Source organism: Rattus norvegicus, chromosome 20, assembly GCF_021556685.1.
Source record: "Rattus norvegicus strain SHRSP/BbbUtx chromosome 20, alternate assembly SHRSP_T2T, whole genome shotgun sequence".
Lineage (NCBI taxonomy): Eukaryota > Metazoa > Chordata > Mammalia > Rodentia > Muridae > Rattus > Rattus norvegicus.
In genome coordinates this window covers 20,603,057-20,629,067 of record NC_141553.1, presented here as the reverse complement: position 1 = coordinate 20,629,067, position 26,011 = coordinate 20,603,057, and the positions used below count along the sequence as shown (strand labels likewise).

The following is a 26,011-nucleotide window of genomic DNA, read 5'->3' as shown; positions in this document are numbered from 1 at the left end:
GCCAGTCTTTCTTCTCCAGCATCTGCCAAGTCACTCATCTCTCTTCTAGTATCTCAAATCTAGAGGTGAGGTCAAACTATGGAGTCTTTCAAGTTGATCTTTCACATGGGTCCCTGTCCGGTCGACTCTGAGGGCCTCTGTGTTCATTCCACGCAGTTGCTGTATCTTTACTTGGTCTGTGAATTTGTTGAGCCTTTTACATTCCATTTTTCTTTTGCGTAAGCACAGAACTGTTTTCCAGTTTTGAAAAGATTAGCTGCTTTGATCCCCTCATTCTGGGCTAAATCATTTAATCTTTAGTTATAGGTTCCTCGTTTCTGTTTTTGGTATAGCATATACTTTGTTGATAACTGGGCGCCATCACAAGCTTCTTCATCTGTCACGTCAAAAAATATTTTTATTTTGTGCATATGAGTTTGCCCTCACATATGTGTGTACTCCACATATGTTCAGTGCCTGCAGTGACTAGCCTGGTTTATGGAGCTGGAGTTACAGGTGGGCGCTGGGAACCGAACCTGAGTCCTCTAAAAGAGTAGCAAGCACCCTTGACTGTAGAGAGCGGCGCGGCGAAACAAAGATGGCGCGCACAGCCTTGTCTGGACATAAACGACTTACTGCGCATGTGCAGGCTTGTCTCCTTGCTAGGGCTCCCTCTAGTGGTGAACAGCGGTACTGCACATGTGCGGTTTATGCACCAGGTGTTAGTTGACCGTTAATATGCTAATGAGGTGATTCATTCTCCGCCAATCCCTGGAGGACAAGTAGTGGGGTGATCCAAGCCCCACCAATCCCTGAGAGATAATTAGCATACTGTTGTCTATATAAGCCGAGCGATTTTGCTGCTCAGGGTCCCTGTTCAAGAGAGCTGTAACACTAAGAGAGCTGTAACACTAAGAGAGCTGTAACACTAAGAAGAGCTGTAACACAGTAAAGGCTTGCTCGCAGAAGAATCCTGTTGCCGCGCGTCGTTCTTACTGGCGGGACATTAGGCGCGAGACACTTGACCACTGAAGCATTTCTCCAGACAGATCTCTCCCTTTGTTTCCTTAATCTGCGCAGTCTATCAACTTCTGGATGACACTGGTTGAACCTTATTTGTTTGTTTGATTTTATTTACTCATTCGTTTTATTACTTCTAGGCTTTATAATGTTTCATAAATAATATTATTCATTTTCATGTGATTTGTTTTACTTATCTATTTTATTAATATGTTTATTTATTTGATTTTCAGTATTACTTTTAGCTTGAACCTTGCACAGCTCCATTACAATGACGTAGTTTGCGGTCTGTCTGTAACTAGTGCAGAAATGATTGTGGAACCTTTAACTGCTAACGGCCACGCCCACTGAAGACGCCATGTATTCAGACGGGAACCTTCATTTAAACATTTAGGTTCTCTCTGCATATGCCTCTGCTTTATTAGTCAACTGAGGGTACAGCTCATGTGCCCTCATACCGTTCTTGGTTTTAGAAATTCTCTAATGAATTTGAAGTCTATTCATCACTCACATGAATTGGCTTAACAGTCTTGAAGTTAGTTGTAAATTTTCACTTCCATTTCTAAACAAACAGCCATGTCTCTGGACTACCATATTTCTAAATGTGAGCTTCCCTGTTCTCTCTCTCTCTCTCTCTCTCTCTCTCTCTCTCTCTCTCTCTCTCTCTCTCTCTCTCCCTCCGTCCCCCTTCCTTCCTTCCTTCCTTCCTTCCTTCCTTCCTTCCTTCCTTCCTTCCTTATTTCTTTAAGACTACCTTTGGAGATGCTATAACTCCCTATATAGATTTGGCTGGTATTGAACTCATGGAGATCTGCCTGCCTCTGCATCCTTAATGCTAGTGCAAAAAGTATGTACGAACATGCCTGGACTGGGTGGAATTTTCAAATTGCACCCTAAGCTAGTTCAGCTCCTTTCAGCAGCAAGGAACCTCTCACTTTTAGAACCCAATCTCTGGTCGATCAAGATGGCCTTAACATGTTTTGTTAGGGGTACAGAAAACGACTTGGAGGCAAGAGGTTTTATTTGGCTTACAAATCCTGACAGGATACTGCCCATCAGGCTGGGGAAGGCATGGCTGCAGGGACAGGAAGCTGGCCTGGCAAACAGAAGCAAAGAGAGGAGAAGAGAGAAGAGAGAAGAGAGGCTATAAAACTCTAAACCCCATCTCCAGTGATATACTTCCTATAGCTAGGCTCCGCCTCCTAAAACTTCCATAACCTCTCCAACAGCGCCACCAACTGGGAACCAAACTAGAGACCAAGTGTTCAAACACAAGGGCCTACAGTGGGCATGGGGGCGGGGGGGGGGGCAAACATTTCATATTCAAATCACAGTCAGCCTTTTAGGGTCTCTTCCTTAGAGCATTTCTTACAGGAAATCTAAAATGGCCCTTTACTTCTCGCTCCTGTTGAGTTGTAATCTCCTCCCAGATCTCATCTGTCTCACAGATTTAAGATCCACGTCGTCTTCCAGATGTATTAAAGAACCTAATACGCACGCGTCACAGAGAACGATGGGGCTCCATCTTGCTGAGCTCCTGGGAGCATCAGGGCCTCACTTTAAAACTCGATTAGCAAACAGAAATCCCCATCCATTTCAATCAGCCGCCCCACCCCCACCCCACTCCCTCATCAATCAGCTGCTCCCCCCTCCTGCTCCGGGGGTCCTCCAGGGCTTTCTTTCCAAGGGTTTAAAACCTCTTCCATCTTGTGTTGCAGCCTGTTGCACAAACTACAATTCTTCCCACAAATTACAATCATCTGGAAGAAATTCTTCTCGCCCCTTTAACTCTGCCCTATACAATGTCTCAGGCAGCCGAGCCAGGAGCGCGGACACTTTAGAGACTCACCGCTCGTACCTGAAACTATGCTATATTAAGGAGAGCCAATGTTGCTGAATTTGTGGCTGGTCTCTGCTTCATTTCCACGGCATGGGTAGTGATTTTTGACAGCGTGTCTAATATAACCCATATTTGTTAAGGGGGAGAGGCATCTGTTGACCTTTCTGTTAGCTGGAGTTTCTCTGTCAAACCTTCATGAGTCTAAATTGAGCAGATTCGGGAGAAATAGTTCATCACCTTTGGGAACGCACTCTGTGATTTCTGAACACAGGTTATTTATTTAAAAAGGAAAAGTGTGTTCCAGCACTGTTACTATATCTCAGAACATTTGACAGTGCAGCAAAGACCCTTCCTGAGTTTCTCCTGGGCTCAATCTCTCTACAATTTTCTCAGTGAAATCTCTTTTTTTCCCCCTAAAACCTGTGTGCTTTCTCTTCTTTATTGTCTCAATATATTTGCTACATTTTCAAATGTCCATGAATCCTAGTCACAGATGATCTCTTTTATACTAAAAAATTCTATGCTATAAAAGGTTAGTTAAGAAAATAATCAAAACATGACTTATTTTATAACATTTATCTTTATTTTTTTAACATTTATTTTTATGTGCATGGATGTTTTGCTTGCATGCAGATTCGTGTACCACTCACTCGTGTGCCTGATATCCACTTGGCCAGGGAGACAATATCAGGTCCCCTGGGTGTAGCAGAACAGACTGTCGGCAGTCTCTATGATGCCAGGAATCAAGTCTGGGTCCTATGGAAGAGCAGCCAGCCCCTGTCACTTCTTGTTTTTAATTTTTACCTACTAAGTTGGTTGTGATGATCCATCAAAAGTTAGTAATTCATCTTCCCATTAACTATAAAGAAAAAAAGGATACGCTCGCCTCAGAAATCTTACTTCTGAATCTTTTAATTGTGGACGCGAAGACTCATCCTGAGTATAGACGGAAGCATTTCCTTTGCTGAGATCTGACAGTACCCAGAAAAGGACAAAAAGAAGTGAGACAAGCTGAGTATTCGCCTATCTCTGTTCTCTGACTGAAGATACAGTCGTGTGCAATCATCCAGATTATTATATAATTACGTTACATAATTATACTTTTTGTGTAATATGTACTATATAATCAGATAATATATATAATCTAGATGTAATTATATTATTATATAAACTGTGGATCCTGTGGATATGGAGCCTATTGTATGGGTAATATTTTGAAAGGTTGACTGGCTTACAATGGTGGTAGTGAGATCCTTAGTGATTCTTGCCTTTGACTTCAGATCGGTAGCATATTTACTTTCCAACATTACCCTTCTAGGGGTCGCTCTCTTCATTAATAATTCTTTATTCTTCTTAAGATATCTTTCAGAGGTACCTTTCCAAGGTCATTTTTTTTTATAATTTTACTTAGCATTCACATTCTTCCATACTTAGTGAGTGGATGGTGCATCTGGAAAACTCTGCCATCGATGTCCATGAATTTTCACCTTGACTTTATCAACTCGATGGGATTTGAAACCACCTAAGAGATGCATCTCTGGGTTTGTCTTTGAGGGTCCTTCCAGAGAGGATTAACAGAAGAGGGAATGTCTTCTCTGAGTGGAGATGGTGGTGGCACTGTGTCCTAGGCTGGGTTCTGAGACTGAATAACAAAAAAAAAAAAAAAAAAAAAAGTTGGACAGTTGAGCAGAGAGCTAGAATCCATCTCAGTCTGCATCCTGACATGGATACAATGTAGCCCATCATGTACTGCTCCAGACTCTGTGATGCTGCAATGGTGGACCACGCCCTTAAACAGAGAGCCTGAATCAACCCTCATTTCCTTCCTCTTGTCACGTTTGTCACAGCAAAGGAAACAATAACTAATAGAGAAAATTAATAGGTATACGTGGACGTGTTCAGGTCTAAGGGAAGTCTAGAATTTATCTTGATATAATTTAAACGTAGAATTGAAACACAAAGACTTTTAGACAGAGCATAGCATAAAATAATGTCAATAACAGTTAATTATGGCTTATTTGACAAGATGTGTACCTGGAATTGTTCTAAGTTAATAAGTTATTTAATGTTTACATTCATACTGGGGCAGACACTGTCCTGATTATCATATAATGAAAACATTTATTTCTTTTTTTTTAATTTAGAGAATACTTTATTAGTTTTTGTAATCAAACCCACGTATATAAGACCTTACATATTTAATACAGTGTGTTACCCCTGTACAAATGGAAAAAACTTAAGTTCAACATTTCTAGACCAATATGGCTGTTAATTTCTGTACAGTGCCAACTCAACACAGTAAACGGGGATACTTTTTTCGAAAGTTGACAGCACAGGTAAAGTTTCAAAAAATTCAAATTATATATCTGTATATATATATATTTATATTTATATAAAAAGACCAATAATAGCAGTGTGTTATGCATCAACAGCAGCAACAGCTTTTCCAGGTTCTGCAGTCATCTGAACAAAACTGTAGAGACATCCAGCACACTCCATTAAAAAAAAAAAGTAAAAAAACAAAACCCGAGAAAACAGCACAGTTCTGTTACTCTTGTGGTACCTGGCACCATTTTTTTTTAAATTAGCTTCTCAATCATCATCTGGAAAGAAAACATTCTGAGCAACATCATTAAAAACAGCTCTGATAAAGCACGGTCACTACTACGTATCATAAAGCAGGTACAAGCTATTTTACATCCACAGAGGTATGATACAGTACTGTCCTACATCTATAATACTAGAGGATACAATTTAAAAGGCATTATTTGAGACTTGATTCTACTTTTCCAGCAGAGGGCCCAAAGGATGGTGTGACACAGCTTTGTAAAGAAACATACTCTAGACAGGATTTCCTTTCACTAGTGGCACAGTTCTAAGGATTCATTCTCTCCATGAATGTCAGCTAAAACCGTTATTAAAAAAATGAAATATCCCTAGAACAAAACCGTATAACCACCGGATTCACATGAAGATGACCTAGTGGAGACAAGCTGGACCTCACCTTACCAACAAGCTATCAAATCTGTTATGTTTAAACAGTGAGACCTCCAAGGAAGGAGATGCCAAGTAGTGCTTCAAAGCTTTGGACCACAATCAAACACAGCATCCTTTTCAACAGAAGCAGAAGCTCATCTGAATATGCTCATGGATGCTGATTCAACCAAATCACCATGTTACAAAAATAGCAAGCTGCCATAATAAAAAATAAGGCTCCTCTATCCAGCACCAGATAGCATCATTTTACTTTCAAGCCTAGAAATTGCACACTTGTATATAAACCAATCGAAGATGAGGATTGAGAGTTCATCTTGGTGGATTTTTCCTTTAATGAATATGAAGTGTCCTTCCTTATCTTTTTTGATGACTTTTAATTGAAAATTGATTTTATTTGATATTAGAATGGCTACTCCAGCTTGCTTCTTCTGACCATTTGCTTGGAAAGTTGTTTTCCAGCCTTTCACTCTGAGGTAGTGTCTGTCTTTGTCTCTGAGGTGTGTTTCCTGTAGGCAGCAGAATGCAGGGTCCTCATTGCGTATCCAGTTTGTTAATCTATGTCTTTTTATTGGGGAGTTGAAGCCATTGATGTTGAGAGATATTAAGGAATAGTGATTATTGCTTCCTGTTATATTCATATTTCGATGTGAGGTTATGTTTGTGTGCTTTCATTCTCTTTGTTTTGTTGCCAAGACAATTAGTTTCTTGCTTCTTCTAGGGTATAGCTTGCCTCCTTATGTTGGGCTTTACCATTTATTATCCTTTGTAGTGCTGGATTTGTAGAAAGATATTGTGTAAATTTGGTTTTGTCATGGAATATCTTGGTTTCTCCATGTATGTTAATTGAGAGTTTTGCAGGATACAGTAACCTGGGCTGGCATTTGTGTTCTCTTAGGGTCTGTATGACATCTGCCCAGGATCTTCTGGCCTTCATAGTTTCTGGCGAAAAGTCTGGTGTGATTCTGATAGGTCTGCCTTTATATGTTACTTGACCTTTTTCCCTTACTGCTTTTAATATTCTTTCTTTATTTTGTGCGTTTGGTGTTTTGACAATTATGTGATGGGAGGTGTTTCTTTTCTGGTCCAATCTATTTGGAGTTCTGTAGGTTTCTTGTATGCCTATGGGTATCTCTTTTTTTAGGTTAGGGAAGTTTTCTTCTATGATTTTGTTGAAGATATTTACTGGTCCTTTGAGCTGGGAGTCTTCACTCTCTTCTATACCTATTATCCATAGGTTTGATCTTCTCATTGAGTCCTGGATTTCCTGTATGTTTTGGACCAGTAGCTTTTTCCGCTTTACATTATCTTTGACAGTTGAGTCAATGATTTCTATGGAATCTTCTGCTCCCGAGATTCTCTCTTCCATCTCTTGTATTCTGTTGGTGAAGCTTGTATCTACAGCTCCTTGTCTTTTCTTTTGATTTTCTATGTCCAGGGTTGTTTCCATGTGTTCTTTCTTGATTGCTTCTATTTCCATTTTTAATTCCTTCAACTGTTTGATTGTGTTTTCCTGGAATTCTTTCAGGGATTTTTGCGATTCCTCTCTGTAGGCTTCTACTTGTTCTTTAAGGGAGTTCTTTATGTCTTTCTTGAAGTCCTCCAGCATCATGATCAAATATGATTTTGAAACTAGATCTTGCTTTTCTGGTGTGTTTGGATATTCCGTGTTTGCTTTGGTGGGAGAATTGGGCTCCGATGATGCCATGTAGTCTTGGTTTCTGTTGCTTGGGTTCCTGCGCTTGCCTCTCGCCATCAGATTATCTCTAGTGTTACTTTGTTCTGCTATTTCTGACCGTGGCTAGACTGTCCTGTAGCCTGTGTGTTAGGAGTGCTGTAGACCTGTTTTCCTGTTTTCTTTCAGCCAGTTATGGGGACAGAGTGTTCTGCTTTCGGGCGTGTAGTTTTTCCTCTCTACAGGTCTTCAGCTGTTCCTGTGGGCCTGTGTCTTGAGTTCACCAGGCAGGTTTCTTGCAGGGGAAAAGTTGGTCCTACCTATGGTTCCAAGGCTCAAGTTTGCTCGTGGGGTACTGCCTAAGTCCTCTCCGCGGCAGCAGCAACCGGGAAGATCTGCGCCGCTCTTTCCGGGAGCCTCCGTGCACCAGGGTTGCAGATGACGTTTGGTGTTTTCCTCTGGCGTCTGGATGTGCACAGAGTGCAGTCTCTTCTGGTTTCCCAGGCGTGTCTGCCTCTCTGAAGGTTTAGCTCTCCCTCCCACGGGATTTGGGTGCAGAGAACTGTTTATCCGGTCTGTTTCCTTCAGGTTCCGGCGGTGTCTCAGGCGCAGGGGTCCTGCCGCTCCTGGGCCCTCCCCTACGGGAACCCAGAGGCCTTATACAGTTGCCTCTTGGGCCAGGGATGTGGGCAGGGGTGGGCAGTGTTGGTGGTCTCCTCTGCTCTGCAGCCTCAGGAGTGCCCACCTGATCAGGCGGTGAGGTCTCTCTCCCACGGGGTTTGGGAGCAGAGAGCTGCTGCGGGCCGGGATCCGCGAGTCGAAAACATTTATTTCTAATACAGTCTCAGGACTATATATGATAAAATAAAAGTAACTAAAGTGCATTGGCTCTCCTTCCTCAGACACAGTCTGGGTCAGGTCCTGTATCAAGATATATATTCACAGTCAAAGAATACACTTAAACAATCCTATGAAATCCAGTAGCTATTGTGATTGTCAGCCTCAGGGTACAGAGGAGTAAAAAAAACAAAACAAAACAAAACAAAACAACAACAACAACAACAACAACAACAACAAAACCCAAAAAAACAAAAACAAAACAAAAAAACCTGCAAATGTTAAATGGGAAGTGGATACATTGTAGCCAATAAGTGTCAGTTTATGCAGATGTTAACCGAGACGTAGTTACAATGTAACCTATAAGCATCAGTCTAGCATGAAAGCTTTTTATTCTGCTCTTCTGAGGGTAATGGAGCTGCTGTTTGCATCCCTAGGAACCAGACCGTGTACTGCCACTACAGGCCACCATATTACAGACAAATGTTTTTGGCTGTGCTATTGAAGTTTGAGATTACAAGAAACTTCAAAAGTGACCATTTTAGAAAAACCCTCCTCGCATTTATTTCAGAAATCCTCTCTAAAATATCAACCATTTTCTTGCATGCTCTTTGGGATTAATCCTAACAGAGGCTGTCTGCCCCGGAAGTGATGTTTTCTGTCTTTAGGCGATATTTTTAGGAATGATAGATGCGTCTAAAATCCTTTGAGGCTGAGCTTTTGCTCTAAACTTACAGGACAGGAGGTTATTTTATCTCCCCTCACTGGATCCCTTTAAGCACAAGGGGGAATAAACATTTAGCTCCTTGATCTCTTCCCTACCTAACATTGTTCTTAGTTTCCTGGCAATAATATGTTCTGTCCTTTTGCGCAAGTTATAAATTCCTTCCCTCGAACATGAAGCATGGTACATACTTCCAATGTGTGCTGAACATTCTAAAATACGGTAGGACTAAAACTTACCATTTAATTCTTGGGAAGGGCACCAGGATGCTGGTGTGATGTCTGTTTTGCATTATCGACTTGATGGGCTTTAGAGACACATCTGGGAATATCTATGAGGGAATTTTTGAACAGATTTGACTGAGAAAGGAAGACTTAGTCTGAATGTGGGTGGCACAGTACAGTCTTTAGTGAATTATTTAGTTTGTACACAGGGTTCCAGGGGACCAGAATGAATGGGAAAATGTGTGTGTGTGTGTGTGTGTGTGTGTGTGTGTGTGAGAGAGAGAGAGAGAGAGAGAGAGAGAGAGAGAGAGAGAGAATATGAGCAGAGTGCTTACAATAATTTCTATCTGCTTCCTATTTGCAGAATGCCTGTCCGGCCATTAAAGGTGACATCACTCAAACCTTGAGCCAAGATAAATCCTTATTGCCTAAATTTACTTTGGCTCTTTGTTTTGTCACAACCAGGAGAAAATTAACTATTGATATTAGTTTAAAGACTTGATGTGTGCTGGAGTGATGGCTCAGCAGTTAAGAGTGTGTACTGCTCTACATGAGGACTTGAAGTCTGTTCCTAGCACCAAAGTCCGGCAGCTGTGACTCTAGTTCCCGTGGCTCTGCTGCCCCCCTGTGGCTTCCATGGGAATCTACATATACACATACAAATATGCACACACACACACACAAACACAGAGAGAAAGAGAGAGGGAGAGGGAGAGAGAGAGAGAGAGAGAGAGAGAGAGAGAGAGAGAGAAACAGTCACTTTTAAGAGGATAGATGCTAAAAAAAATCAGCTATTTAATGTTATTCTTTTAAGAAAATCTATTTGGACATACTTCTCTGACTTACCGTGTCTTAGTTTCCTTCTTGATCAGACATGAAAACACAGATGCCTTCTTCGTTGAGTTGCTAGAGGATTAAGTATAATCATAGAAACCATATAAAATAAAAGTTAGAAATGTAAGGTTTGCCCTGTATAGACACTGACAGGTAAAGAAGTGGTTTAGTCTGCATTCTCAAGGGACTTCCACTTAAAATTCGATTTTATATTTCTTGCGAACTGACCTGTGCTTGCATTTGACTCTGGAAAGCCGTAAATCATGTCCCGCCACAGGCGCATAATTAGATATCAAGGGAGAAACCACTCACTGCTCCTGGGGAAAGGGATATTTTCTCTCCTGCCTCACCCTAATTTAGGTTATTCAGTCACATCATTTTGGGCTCACGACAGGGTTTTTTTTTTCTGTATCCATGTACTGCATGCCCATGAGAAACCTCCATCAGCGCCATCAACAAGGTCATTGATCAAACACACAGAGGAGTGGAGTCCAGGACAGAGCCTGTGGCGATCAGTTAGAGCATTCCATTTGGGGACTCATTTGCTCATTCTGAAATCCACCTAAGCACACTCGCTCGCAATATTTCTTAATTTTGTTAATAGGATACCGTGGGAGATATTTGAGGGAGGCTTATCTAGATCTGAATGTCTATTACCGATTTATAGCATTATCAGTCTGGTAACCCCATGCCAATTTTTTCTTTTGAAATAAAGACAAAATAAGCTCATTTGAGAGCAGTTATTCTTGGCTAACCCACAGGACTCTGGTAATTATTATCTTTTCTGAGGCCTCGCAGACACCTTCTGATGACTCCCTTATATAACCTAAGTAGGTGTTAATGGTAACTTGCCTTCCATCCTTTGGAATCCTGCTTCACTTTGAAGGTGGAAACTTTTTAATTTCTGTCACCAACCCCTTCTCCAGATCAACTGCTGAGGCAGGTGATGACAGCTTAGAAGTGTCCTTCACAAACTCAGCTCTAATTTCTCAAGGTCTCCACACTTGAAGCATTTACAGACAGCCCTGAAATCACCTCGTCTAGTTTTCTCTCCATCACACTTTGGGGATTCTCTGGCCCTCTCTAGGTAAAACTCCTACTTGGGAAAAGTTGGAAACAAAAAAAAATCTGTTGTTATATTATGCAGTCTTGGTATGTTTGCCTGTTTGTTCATTCCTACCTTTGCATTTATGCAACTTCTCTTTTTTTTCTGAAGCTACCTTTCCAGATTGTTTTTCTGAGTCTGTGATATTTGGGAGTTTCTTTAAACACAGATGTTTCTTTTGTATGTCCAATCAAAATTTTCTATAAATATATTCTGAATACCTATCATTCCCAGGTATTATTCTAGGGATTGAGAATATAATAACACACACATATGTGTGTGTGTGTATACATATATATATGTATTGCACAAAGACACAGACACACACACCATACTCAGACATGCACACACTATACACACAGACAGATGCACACACACCATATCACACATACATATCCTACACACACAGACACATGCATACACATACACACACCATACATACATATACCACACATACACAGATACACAAACACACACACTATGCACACTACACACACATACATATATCACACAGAGAGACAGATACACACACACCATACCACACATACATAGATACACACACACACACACACACACACACACTTTGCCTTTTAGACCGGACTCTGTGGCAAGTCGTTATTTACTAAAATTATCACTGCCATTTTCCTTCCTAAGGGTGGTTTCCTTTTACTATGTTGAGCTTTGGGTAAATAAGCATCAGCTTGCCCTTTTGAGTTGTCTCTTTGTAAATTTTATTTATTTTTTAACTGTGTGTATATGTGCTCGTCTACGTTAATACGTGTATCTGGTACTAGAGGTCAGAGCTCTGTGGACTGGGATTGAAGATGGTTTTAAGATGCCCTGGGATGCTGCACACCCAAACAGACCCTCTGCAACGGCAAAGCAGCAGGTGATCCTAACCACTGGGCCATCCCTCCAGCCTCCTGGATTGTCTTTTCAATGGAGTCTTGGAGTCTTGGGGCTATCATTAGCATTTCCGAGAGATCGTTACTGAAACTGGGGGGTTTGAATACCTATGTCTGTATTGAACTATTTCTGATAGCGTTTCTGTCCTGCGGTTTTTCTAAGGTGTCATCAAATTAGAGAAAAATACTGCATAGTGGGCTTTATTTTCATTTTTGCTTATTATGATTATTATTGTGGTTATTGTTGTTATGGTTTTTAAAGAATAGATCACGGATAGACCGTGCTGGTCTCAAACGTGCTATGCAGCCAAAGACCCACTCTTTTGTATGGTTCCATTACCGTGCATGTTTTTTTTTAAATGCATTTATTATAACAGGAGATATTTGCCGACTCACAAAAATCTTTATTTAGTTCCTAACAAGCTGTGATTTATTACCTCTCTTGTCTGCACGCGGTCGTGTGGTTAATTGCTAATTTTCAATGCTATTGTCTTCTAGAAATAACCCTGCACTGGTCTCGGGAATCCTTGTGGTGTGGACTTGGAGCATGCTCCAGTTTCCCCTTGACCTGGCAGGTAAATGTCTTCCTGTCTGTGTAAATAAATAGAAAATCTTGACTCTTACCTAGAAACCATACTAGCACAAAGGGGGAAGGGGACTGAGGTCGTGCTTCCATAGCCTAGTGATGGCTCTACTCCGACTTAGGAATAAGGTTGATACTCAGGAAATCCAAGTGTAGACTCACGTTGGTGTGGGGTGAACTTAAGATACATGAGTGTAGCCAGGTATGATGACATGTAACTTTAATGCTACGATGGCGAAAGCAGGAGGAGCAGGGGTTCACACACATCCTTGCCTACATAGCAAGTTTGAAGTCAGCCTGCTCTATAGAGAATTCAGTTTCCAGAAAGACCCCCCCCAAATTAATAATACTAAATACTTGAGCAGTTAACTACCCTGCTTTATATTCAACCCAGTTAATACTTCTATTACTTAGTGTCTCTAATCCTGCAAAAATTAGTTGAGATAGGTGCCTCAATTTTTCCATCTGTGAAATGGGATGACCGAGCAGTTCAAGTGATGACTCATTAACTCAGTGAGTGCCTAGCGACCTGGCAATGTGTAGTCTCCATATGTTGAGCCAATCACATTTTGAGACCCACGTGTAATGTAAGAGGAACAATTTCTAGCCCCAGCATAGGGAATTAAGATTTCCTTTCATGGAAGCTCTTGCTTTTACTTTATCAAGTACATAAATCTTTAAGGGTTGACAAGAAGCAAACTGTTGGGGGTTGGGGATTTAGCTCAGTGGTAGAGCGCTTGCCTAGCAAGCGCAAGGCCCTGGGTTCGGTCCCCAGCTCCGGAAAAAAAAAAAAGAAAAAAAAGAAAAAAAAAAAAGAAGCAAACTGTTGGGCTGGCCTTCCTTATTAGTGATTTTTTTACAGCTGCAGTTTCGTCCTACAGTATGGTACCCACCAGCCACACACAGCTGGATGGGTTTGCATTATGTCAAACCAAAGGAACAACTCTTCAGTGACACCGGCCATGTTTTACCTGCTGCTTTGCCTATGTGGCTCCCATGGTGGACAGCAAAGATACAGAACTGTTTTACAATCATAAAGCATTCTATTGATTGGTGTCAGCTAGGAATTGAGCCCTAACTCATTGGCATGTTAGAGAAGTGACTCAGGAATTCCTCTCCTTGGTGCTTTACTCTTGAGACGCCCCAGACTTTTATAATTCTTTTCCTTAGTCTATTTTATTCTTTGGGACATTCTCTCTGATGACTTCAGGGTGAAGAAAAGTCAGAATAAATACGTTTTGGCATCCACATTAATAGGTCTTGAGAACATTTGAGGTCTTCAGTACCCACTTTCTTGTACAAAATGTTTTCCTGGATAGGTAGATAGTCGCCTGACTTTTTTCAAGTTAGGAAACCAAACAAACAAACAAAGAACAAAAGTGAACAAAGAAACGAAGCACAGTTTGGGCATGGCAATGTATTCTTTGAAGAAAGGGGCAAATAGATCTCTGAGTTAGAGGCCAGCCCGGTCTACTTTGTGAGTTCCAGGCTAGCCACAGCTACATACTGAGATCCTTTCTCAAGAAGAAAAGAAAAGGAAAGAAAGAAAAAAGGAAAGAAAAATACAGTCCAATTACAGATTAATAGTCGAAAATAAATATATGCAAACGACTTGCAGGGGTTGTGCTGAAGTAAGCTTTAGGAAATACCACGGTATCTGTTACCCATCCAGAAGCCAGCCAGCTGTCACTCTGATAGACTCCATCCTTTAGATATTGAATAGTATTACCCTTAGGGGGTCTGCCAGGAGGAATTTCCTGAGCATAGCTTCATAGGAATGACACTAACTGACCTTATGTTTGTCTTTCATGGTCATCCACTTGCCTCCTATCTTGTGGTTTACAGACTTGCTAAGAAAGTTTGTATTCAAAAAAAAAGAAATGTTGCAAATGTGCAGAGGTGACAATTCTCTGCAGCTGTTTGAAAAACAAAGACCAAATGTGGCTTCTGACTAAACCCGCTATTGTACTCTCTAACAAGCAGTACGCTGCGTTCACCCATATCAAAGCTCTTTCATGATATTTGCACGCTCTTGCTAGATGGAGACATCCTTTGTTGGGCAACTCCAAATGGGCGGCTTTATTCTTACAAAAAGGATTACTTCCTACCCTTGACCCTGAATTAAATTTACATCTTGGAAATTAAAACAAAAGTCTCATCTGTTGATGGACTCTCCTTTTGTTCAACCGGGGGAAAAATACCCTATGCAATTAAGCTCAGTCTCATAAACTGGGACACAAAGGCAGAAGGAATTGGGACCAAATAAAATAATGGCTTTTATTCGGGCTCGCACACATACACGCACCGTCACCAACATTAGAAAAAATATGTTTAAGCGTGAGTTAATTTGAATTTGAATTCTAAGCACTTGAGTTTTCGCAGCAGAACTGGCCCACGAGGTTGAGTGAAGCAGTACTTAGGGACAATGTAGAGAAAAAGCATCTGGAATGGTCTGTGCTGGGAACTCTACTGTTCATATGCTGCACTTACCAGTCAAGAAAACCACTCACCTGCCTCCCCCAAGAGGAAGAATGAAGGAAGAAGCTGAACAGAAAGGGAGACAAGATGTTATCCTAACCGGAAAACAAGCCAATGAGTAGACCCCTTAGGATTCATGCTATCAGGGGCTTTCAAGGAAGAAACTAAAACGCCTGGAGGTTTTATAACATGGCCAATATCTCAATGCTAGAGAGCAAGGGAGTCAAGGGAAGTGTCAGGCTCCCTGACTTGAGGCCCTGAGCACAGCTTTCTATAGCAAACTACCAAACACACACGCACACACGCACACATGCACGCACACACGCACGTACACGCAATTTCCTTTACACCTCCCTCTCTACAGTCTCTTTAATGGATCATTCCCTACAGGGAGGCTGGAAGATGGATGCTAAATCTTTAAAGTGGATGGAACCACGTTACCAGGGTGGGACTGAGGTGGAGAAATGTCTCCTGTTCCTCTACACTAAACTGGACTCCCTCCTTCACAACCAGACCACCCCAACGATTGTCACATGCCCCTCCGTTTTGCATTTCAGAACGTTAACCGTTGTTTCTTCCATTTTTTTTCCAGTCCAGTTGAAACTGGTATGCCCCGCCTCAGTGAAAGCCAGGGGCTTCCTTAGGGTTTTCCTGTGCCAGTACAGTGCGGATCTATGGGCCATTGGCCTTAGCTTCTTCATCCAAGATGGCCCCTTCCTTGTGGTGCGCCTCGTCCTGATGATCTACTTCAAAGTGATCAACCACATGTTGGTGTTCTTTGCTGTGAAGAATTCCCTGGTGATGGCTCTTCATTTCTACCGGCTTGTGGCTTTGATCATGGCTACCCGTGATTTCATGCAAGATCATCCAGAAAGTCCCAAAACGGAGCACAGTGGCCCGGACCAGCCTTCTGAGAGTGGGCCCAGTGAATGGGAGGACACCTCCCCGGAGGCTCTGCCTTTGCGAATCTCACCGGTCACCTCTGAGGAGTCTTACCCGACAACGCCTTAGTTACTGTTTCTAACATGCAGCGGCAAGGCTTGACTCCTTCCCTTCTTGTAGACTGTTTCTCTTCTTACCCCCGCCCCACGTTTGCATACAACATTTTTTTTTTAAGGAATCAACATGAAAAAGATGATCTTGTCTCAAAGTCAAAGTACTGCTCTAGTTTTTCATCTGAGTGGAAGGAACTTTGACAAGTGGCTGTCACTATAATCTTCTGCTTCGATAGTGGACATTACACTTCTCTGGGAACCATTCTGAGTGATTGGTTCTTAATGAATTGCTTGAAAAGTTGTAGGCCGGACATCATAGCAACCCTCCAATGACTTAAGGCAGACATTTGCCACAAACTTCCCTATCTCTTGTTCTCCCTGGTTGCCTAATAGTACAGAAACTTTTGACTGGCTAGACTGTCACTCTCTCATCTGAGGCTTTCTGCAATGTCCCTCTGACATTAAAAAAAAAAATGTATACTCAGTGAATTCTGAGCAAAGGAAAGGAAAATGTTCTTAAAATCAACTTGCCATGGGCTAGAATCCGGGAACTAGCACGGCTTAGCTTCCTCTGTGGAGAAAAATAGCTGTGGTAGCTGCACAGGCCTTTACAGGAATCCCATTCTCCTGGACCAAGGTGCCATTCTGTGTTCTTAGAGCATTGTGATGGCTTTGGGCTTGGGTAGCACAAAGTTCACAACAAGTCACTTGGTTTCTACCAACTTCGTAGCCAGGCGATATCAATGAGACACCTGCAAGTCACACTTTCCACCTAGTACAATTTACAGGACCGCTGGTATTTAAATGCTTGGCTACCCTTTTCTTCATTGTCAAGGTGAATCATGTGATCGGGGTCCAAGGAGCAGTAGCATGCCGTGATGAAGGAGTCTGAGGCCCTTAGCGTTACCATGGTTTCTGGCCGCTGCCAGCAGCTGCTGCAGAAGCAGCGACAGTAACAGAGATTGGTGTAGGGCCAAGGAAATGCCATCACTGGCCCCAGCTCGGTTTCAGGAACAAGTTAGTGGAAGGTGGTGCCAATCTCATGCCTCCATGAATGTAGGGAGTTGCTACAGGCCACCCTGGGGACTCATGGTGGCTTCATTTCCCATGAATGGAATAGTTTTTCTCTTCCACAGTGCTGTACATTCTAGGTGGAAATGACTCCAAGCCTTTGAAAGTAGCTCTTTCTTTGAAATACATGGTAAAAATGTGACTTATGTTATTTTAGATCTAAAATTGCAATGTTAGAGTTAACGGCACCAGCCAAGCCATACTAGAATCCCCAGAAAGACATTTATTCATCAAACTTCCTAGATTGAAGATGACCATTAGACAATCAGTTGGGACAATTATTTTTTTCAAACCTATGAATTTCTGGTATAGTATTTATCCAATATGTTTGATAACAAGTTTTATAAACAAATTCTATTTTATACAAAACCACCACTGTCTTTCTAGTCATTTCTACTTCCTTTTGTTTTAATACTGTCATGGTTGTAAAATGTTCAGCAAACAAATGGAATGCATTAGTAATTTTTCATAATTGGTGTATGCAAGCTAAGGTCAAGATTGTATTTACGTAAGTGAAGAATGTGACAACTTTTAAAGATGCATTATTCAAAGTTCTTGGCAATGACACTCAGGGACATGTCCCATGGTTAAGAGCATGAATTGCTCTTGCAGAGGATCAGAATTTGTCCCCATCTACTCCACGGGTTTTACAACCACTTGTAGCTCCAGCTTTGGGGGCTGCTTTTAGCCTCCGTGAGAACTAACTGCATTCATGTATGTGTGCACTCATACACAGAGAGATTTATTAAAAGTAATAAAACTATTTTATAATAAAAAAGTCAGTAATGGGATGCAAACAAGAAAAAGCAATACTACTTCTCAAACTGCCTCAGCCACCACTAACTGTGCGGGATGCTTTGTGTTGAATACATGACATATATGTGCCCCCATAACATACATGTGCCCCATGACATACACATTCCCCTATGACATACATGTGTCCCAATGACATATATGTGCCCCTATAACATATATGTGCTCTTATGACATACATGTGCTCCCATGACAGAGATGTACTCCTATGACATACATGTGCCCCTATAACATATATATACCCCTATAACATATATGTGCTCCTATGATATATATGTGCTCCTATGACATACCTGTGCTCCCATGACATACATATGTCCCTATGACTTATATGTGCCCCGTGACATATATGTGCTCCTATGACATATATATTTTCCTAAGACATATATGTGTCTCTATAACACATATGAGCCACTCCTTACTTCCTGATTGCTCACAACATATTTTTTTGTGATTTTCGACCCCCTAAAAAACAAATACTGAGCCTTCAAAAATAAACCATCAAGTAGTATGACTGTTGCAGGAATAATTTTAAGTGCTTTCAAATCTGAGGCTTGGCTTGGTTTCATGAAAGTCTTTCTTAGGTTTCAATAAAGTATTTGGTAATTAGCCTTCTTCCTCAGGCCTGTCCAAAATCTGGCTTAACTTAGAATGCCGGGAAGTCAGAGAGCACCCAGGACCGGCTTGGTAATTAATGGATGGTCAAAAATAGACACACGGTCTTCAAGGCTCTTCCAGGAAAATCTGCTAAAGACGGCATTTAACTCAACGGCAGTGTTTCCATTTCCTTATGCTGGCTGCTTTGATCATAGGAAAAAAATGTCTGTTTGCTTAGTCTAGGTTTTATCTCTGATGAAATGCTAAAAATATACTCTGTTGGCTGTTTATAACTATTACTGCTCTTTTACCCTGTAAAACTGTATGTTTGTATTCTAGGCTCGTGCACCTTGTAATGTTTTTAGATATCCAAGCGTTTGTCATAAACGGAACAGAATATCAGTCATCTGCCTTACGTCAGAGTCTTGAGACTTGCTTACATTCCTAGTGAGATAGCTTAATCACGTAGGACAAAGACTCCATCCTCTGTTGCTAGCCACAGGGCATGCCAAGCCTCCCCCTGACATGAGGGGACTGCACTTGTAGTTTCTGGAGCCGTTGCTGACTGATTAAAGTGCAAACAAATATTCTTCCTGCAAGCATACTCTTCCACTGGTGGGAAAGCCTGGCGGTGACCATGTTTACACGATGCCATGCTAACACAACCTCAGGACCTCTTAGAGCTTGTGAGTCTAAGTGTCACAATACTGTGTTTAGGATGAGCATACTTCTCTGTCTTTGATTACTCCACCAAGTTTGGTTGATGTTGTAAAAGACAGTGTTAGACTCCGGAGGCTTAAACTTGTCAATATCACATTGGGAGCTTCCCGGGAGAAGCGTAAAACTATTCTGCCATTGGCTCTGTTATCCCACAAGACCTTGAAGCCATGAAGATATGTCTGTGTGTCGATAGGATGGATTCACTACAGCCACCCTACCTCTTTGTTCAACGGGAGCTGTGGGGAAGAACACCACGGAGACGTGAATCTATTAGGAATGCCACGGTTCCGGCATTCAGCGTGGACTCTAAATCGTCTCGGTTCTTTCCCATGAGGAACTCTTACCCAGATTCTCCAGTTAAAAGGAAGACGAACTATTGAGACTCAGCCTATAGACCTCCACTCCACAGCTTCTTAAAATAGAAGGGAAAGGCTCACAGATCAAAGAACCTTGAATTAGCAAGATGAAAAGACACCGTTGGTTCTTCCCCCGTTTTCTTATCTTCCGTTTTGCCTTTACTTAGAGGGACTTTTGATCCGTCCTCGGACATCTCTGAACTTTCAGAATGGCGAGAGCAGCTAAACAATGACTAAAGATTGAGCCACCAAGGACTTGTATTTTATCAGTTTTTGTCTTTGAGGTCTTCCTTACTGCAATAACTCGTGAGCCTCTTTTCTGTGAATATTTCTAGATTTTGCTGGGACAGGCCTTTCTGTTTTATTACGGACATTAAATATTTGTGTACGGCTTTCTCCCAGTGCCTATTTTTTTTCCCCTTTGCCTACTTTTTGTGTTTCTCCTCTTCTACCACAACTCATTTCCTCCATGGTTTTTAAGTTCTGTCTTAGTGAGTAAAACTGATCTATTCAAAAGACGATTAAAGTGGCGTTTCCAACCAGCCAGCACAGAATGACCAATTTTATAAATGATGTTGGGGAAATGTTGCTACCCATCTGGAAAACATAAAGTGGTATTTTTATCTCATGAAATCTATAGAAATAAATTCCAGATGGATTAAATCTCATCGTTGTAAAATGAAAACTATAAATATTGGATGGAAATACGGAATGGGTCTTGAGCATGTAGGGGATGGGCAGCATTCTCTGAAGTAAGACCTGGAACCTAGAAGCAACTGACTGGCAGCCATTTCTACGCCAACGTCTCACATTTGTGGTAAAATGTGTCATGGACATACCTCTTAGGAAACTATAAAGACCTAGCGTAGTCAAGAAATAGAAAGGGGGATGAGCCAAAGGTGTATTTATTCATAAAAGGTTGAACATTTGAAAAATGCTAAAGGCTATATAACAATTTAATATCTACCTTGAAAGTAAATAAACTTAATAGCATGTACAGGCAATCAGAATGCAACAAATTTTTGAACAAATTTTCTTTACAGTATGAATTAAGGCATCAAAATGAGTAAATCTAAACTTCAGAAGTATAAGAAAAATTTCAAATAATGTTGAGTCACAAATGAGTAAATTACCATATATATATTTATTATATATTCCTCTATAGATCTAACATCATCTCCATGTTAATAATGACTCTGTTTTTGCATGTGTATATGTGTGTGCTCCACATGCATGCATGTGTTCTAATGTATAAGCATGTGTGAAAGCCTTCAGCCACTTTTCACCTATTATTGGCTAAGCTAGGGTCCCTCCGTGAGCCCAGCACTCATTAACTAACTCAGTCTAGTTAACCAGCTTCCCTGCCTCAGGATCGCCTGCGATCCACCGTACCGGAAAGCGAGTACACGAATCCTGGGGATTCAGACTCTGCTCCTAGTACTCAGAGGGCCAGTGCCTTACCCACTGGGCAATGTCTGACATCCAAGTCTCTAATTTACAGTGACAAGTACTGATTTTAACAACAGGTTTCCTGTTTTAGCAACTACTTCTAATTCTAAAATGTCTCATAATGAAATAAGCACAGAAGAATAGCTGGATTATGTTTTAAAACAGACAAATGAGGCACCGCGTTCAGTATATCTAACTACATTGCGAGTTACAATAGACCAGAGAATTTTACTCTGACATCTGACTAAGGCAAGCCAAAAATTTGAATGGAATGAAGTCAATAAATATACTGAACTACCCAAGGGATTCGGCTACATGATAAATCACAGGCCAGGAGTAGAATAGTACGAATAGTTTAGGTTTTGTAAAATATTAAATTGGATCTCTACTTCAATCCATATGTCGAAAACGCTTCCAGATGGGATCAAGCGATTAAAGATTAAAATTTTTTTTAAAAAAAGAAAGAAAATGTTGCTTTTGTACTTCAAATGGCAAGAATGACTTTTTAATAAGACATAAAACAAGGATGCAGAAGGGATTCACACAGCAGCTCACGGAAAATTACACATCATAAGAACATCACAGGCAAAGAGCTGTACATAAAGCAATAATCCAGGTGGATGGGCTCGCCATAAGTATACCTAAGCAAGAGGTTTCCTAAGGAACCAACAGCTCCCATAAATAAAAAAATAATAATAATAAAATAAGTAAAAAGAAAGCTAAATGTCATTAAAAACTCAAAACGTAAGCAAAAGTCTAATGCATATGTGTCAATACAGAGTTAATAAAATAATCAAATAGACCACAAGGAATAATAAAATAAATAAACAAGTAAAAAAATAAACTACGAGTAATCACTCCTCACTCGTTGTGTAGAAAACGTTTAGCCCATGTTTTATTTGAAGATGCTACGGTATCGGAAGCTAAGAGAAGTTAGGTACCACTGTCCGTGGGTAGTGACGGCACACACTGGTAGAATTTTACAATAGAACTCGGAGATGAAAACGAACGTTTGTCATCTGACCTAGCAAATTCAACATGGAAGAAACCATCCTGAAGAGTATGTGTTGGAGTTTGCTGCGATTTCGTTTTTCTGTTCCTCGTTATCTACCCAAGGCATTCTCTGATTGCCTTTCATAAAAATGTGATGGCCAATTAGCTGAGCAGGAAGTGGATGGCAGGACTTCCTGGGAGGGAGACAGGAACTCTGGGAAAAAGAAAGAGGAAGAGGCTTTCACCAGGCGTTGTCAGAGGAGATGGATGTGACTATGGACCTGGAAGGTATAGCCGGCCATGAGGCTGGATGGGCTTGGTGGTCCAGTTAACTTAGATGAGCTAGCTGATAGTCTGCCCACACAAGACCCGAGGTTTGGAATATGAAAAGGTCTCTGTGCGATTATTTAGGGGAACTAATTGATTAAGGAATAATTGGCATCGTATTAATTTCTAGCCTTAACTAGATTAATTAATATTAATTAATTTTTAATATGTAAATAGTTTTAATTACCATCCTTTTTGTATGAATGTATGACAGACCCTGGAATAATGAATAAATGATGGGAGCATGATTGCCTATCAATTTTAGAAAGATTGGTTGATCTAAAATCATTGATAGGATCAGTTACTTAGAGCAGCACTTCTCAGCCTGTGGCTGTGACCTCTTTGGAGGTCAAAGAACCTGTTCAGAGGGGTTGCCTAAGACCATCGGGAATATCAGATATTTACATTATGATCAGGTAGCAGAATTACAGTTATAAAGTAGCATTGAAAATAATTTCATGATTGGGGGTCAGCACAACATGAGGAACTGTATTAAAGGGTCGCAGCACTAGGAAGGTTGAGAACCGCTGGTTCTCTGGAATTTGTTAAAATTAAGGATGAAAGCAGCCTAGCATGTTGTTCTCTTTGTGTTGTTGGCACTTTCATAAGAAGCTAATACACGGGGTTGGGGATTTAGCTCAGTGGTAGAGCGCTTGCTTAGCAACCGCAAGGCCCTGGGTTCGGTCCCCAGCTCCGAAAAAAAAAAGAAGCTAATACACATGAAACAATTATTATTTTTAAAGATGATGGGTTTTCTGACTCTAATTTGTTTTTAATGTTTTTTTGTTTCTTTGCAATATATTAAAATATATTTATCTTCATTAAATTATGATTTTCATTTTTACCTGCATGTATTTATGTGCATGATGTGCATGTAGTGCCTATGGAAGCCAGAAGAAGGTGTCAGATCCTATGGAACTAGAATTCTAGATGGGCTCTGGGAACCAAATCTGATCTTCTGCAAGAGCACTAAGGCTCTTGATGGATGAGCCATCTCTTCAGCCTTGTGTTTATGGGTTTGTGTGCGCGCGTGTGTGTGTACATATATGTATGTATATATACATATACACATGTATATATACATATATGCGTGTGCATACATATACATATATGTGTATATATTATATATACACACATACATATATATGTTGGGTTTTACAAATTGGCAAATTACATTCAATACTTAAAAGAAACTCTTGTTTTCTTGCAAGCTTTTCATGAGTCTGCTCTCTTGTACAGACACTCTGATATCATCTTATCGATAAAGTAGCTATCATTTCTTTTCAATGCAAGAAAATAAAGATCTTACCATTGTAACGGAGAAAATATCCCACAAAACCCTTGATAAATCAAGGGCTTAGACCATGTCTAATTCTGTTTGCCTGGTGAAGAATTGAACACATGGGAAAGGAAATCATAAGTAGATCTATAATAGCCTAGAAAATCAAGCTGACTAAAGGGTTCGCTGGGTTCTGATTGATAAGCACCACAAAGATTAAATTATGATTGCCAGTCTGACAAACCCTTACTGTGGGAGATTTATGGAGCTACCAAAACTAACCGTACAGAAATTTAGCTTTGAATCACATACCCAAGCTTATTTTCTGGAGAGAGACTGGGTATTGAATGGAGCCTTAGGCGGTAGACGGGGGATGTATATGTCTGAAATAATCAACGTGTTGGTTTCCAAGTCCATTTCACAGCCCATCTAATTTGAGTATGTGGCCATTTGATTTTGTCAAATATTTACCAAATGTACAATGGGTTGTGGTGCACTTCTAATGGGTCATATGTAAATCTGATCAAATCATGGAGCAAAACAAAAACTCGTAAGCCAACCATATGTCAGATCTCACATATAGACTTTGTATCCAATGAAGAATCTGGGCCAAGGAAAATTGGATCTGTAAAGCAGATATGTTTTCCCTGTGGAGAACATTGGCTCCTGCCAATAGTGTGGCTGGAAAAATACTGATGGCTGTGGTCCTGGTATCTTGGGGGGTTGTTCCTTCCTTCTGGTAATGATTGCTGCTTCCTATTATGTAAGAGGTCCCATGTGACCTGTATGACAGCTAGCAGCTGCATCGAAAGCTGAAATTATGTCATCAGATCTTTTTGGTTTCAAATGGTTCAGGTGACTGGTGGGTTTTACCAGTCTATCTTGATCAAAGGACTTTGTAGATGCTGGCTTTGCTGTCTCTCCTGTTGTCCCTCTATGTATCACAGCTGCAGCATGTACACACTATAAGAAGAGCACACCGGTTCTCCTGCTCAGGTACCCACGACAGACTCGGATGTATCCTTTAACCCTGCTCTTTGTTCTCGAAAGTCTTTCCTAAAGAGCCCTCGGTTCTGCACGATGTTTTGGTTGCTGTTTTCTTAGTATGCTCCTCTCCCATCTTTAGCCAGCCATGGATAAACCCAGAGTTCTGGAGAAGAACAAAACAGAGAGAATGAACATAGATTGCAAGAGAATGAACATGGATTGCAAGAGGGATTTATTTGATTGGTTTACATAACACAGGCTGGGGGCTGGGCCATCCAGTCATGGTCATCTGCACACCGGGGAGAATGACATGAGGTTGGGTGTCTGGGCAGTCACAAAGGCGTTGCTGAAAGCCAAAGGGTTTCGTGGGGAATCCACAGTCTTCAGTCTAGTTTGGAAGGATGAAGAAGCTGGCTTTCAGTGTTGGTGAGGTTTGGTGCCAACACTAACAGCAACACAGCAGATGTGCTTACCAGCAAAGAATGCAGGCGAGTAGGCAAAAACAGCCCTGCCTTGTGCTCAGATGTATTTATATCTGGGATCCTACCCACTAAAGGTATTGCTTACTCTAGGGGAGATCTTAGATCAGGAAGTAGCTTCACAGAAAGATCCTGCTTAGTTGATTCCAGATCCAGTCACACATCTCTGACCCAAGTACTTTGGTTTAATTTAGCATTTCAACCTTTCTTCTCGCCAAATTGCTACCCTTCTCTAATCAGTCTAATCTGTCTGCCCGATTTCAGTCTACAGAATAATTTCCTAAGCTGCTTTCATATTCATGTACCTCCTCTATTTAAAACACTCTTAAAAAGCCCACTGCCAATCAAATCAAACTTAATGTCCTAAGACATTCCCAAAGACCTGCTAGTCTTGATCCTATGATTCATCTCCATTCTCTACAGTGCAGTCCATAAAGAACTTTCCTGTATCTCTCATCGTCTTCCAACACCATGTGCTTGGAAGCAAAGCTTTTTGTGTTTTTGTTTTGCTTTTTTATTGCAATTTCCCTACAAGTCCCATCTTACTCAGTCGGTTCGTGTCTAGTTGTCATCTCCTCTCATGAGCAGCCCTTGACAGAACCTTGACAGCCATTCATCCATGCTGGAGCAGAGCACCCAGTTGTATCTATTGATTTCTAGAGTTTCCAATGGATCAATAATGCCAGGGAAGATCAGGTGGACACAAGGCCATGGCTGCTTATTTATCATAGACCTCAGCTATAGATT

The 26,011-nt window shown here is 41.0% G+C and overlaps 1 protein-coding gene across 1 annotated transcript in view; it reads left to right on the top strand.

Annotated features, from left to right (window-relative positions):
• The window catches only part of Tmem26 (transmembrane protein 26), a 49,350-nt gene extending 31,265 nt beyond the window's left edge, over nucleotides 1-18,085 (top strand). Inside the window, exons 5-6 of the mRNA NM_001107623.1 lie at nucleotides 12,636-12,712; nucleotides 15,791-18,085. Of these exons, the coding sequence (NP_001101093.1) occupies nucleotides 12,636-12,712; nucleotides 15,791-16,209 (496 nt within the window). The 3' untranslated portion in view covers nucleotides 16,210-18,085. The remainder of the gene's footprint in view (nucleotides 1-12,635; nucleotides 12,713-15,790) is intronic.
• Nucleotides 18,086-26,011: the final 7,926 nt, after the last annotated feature.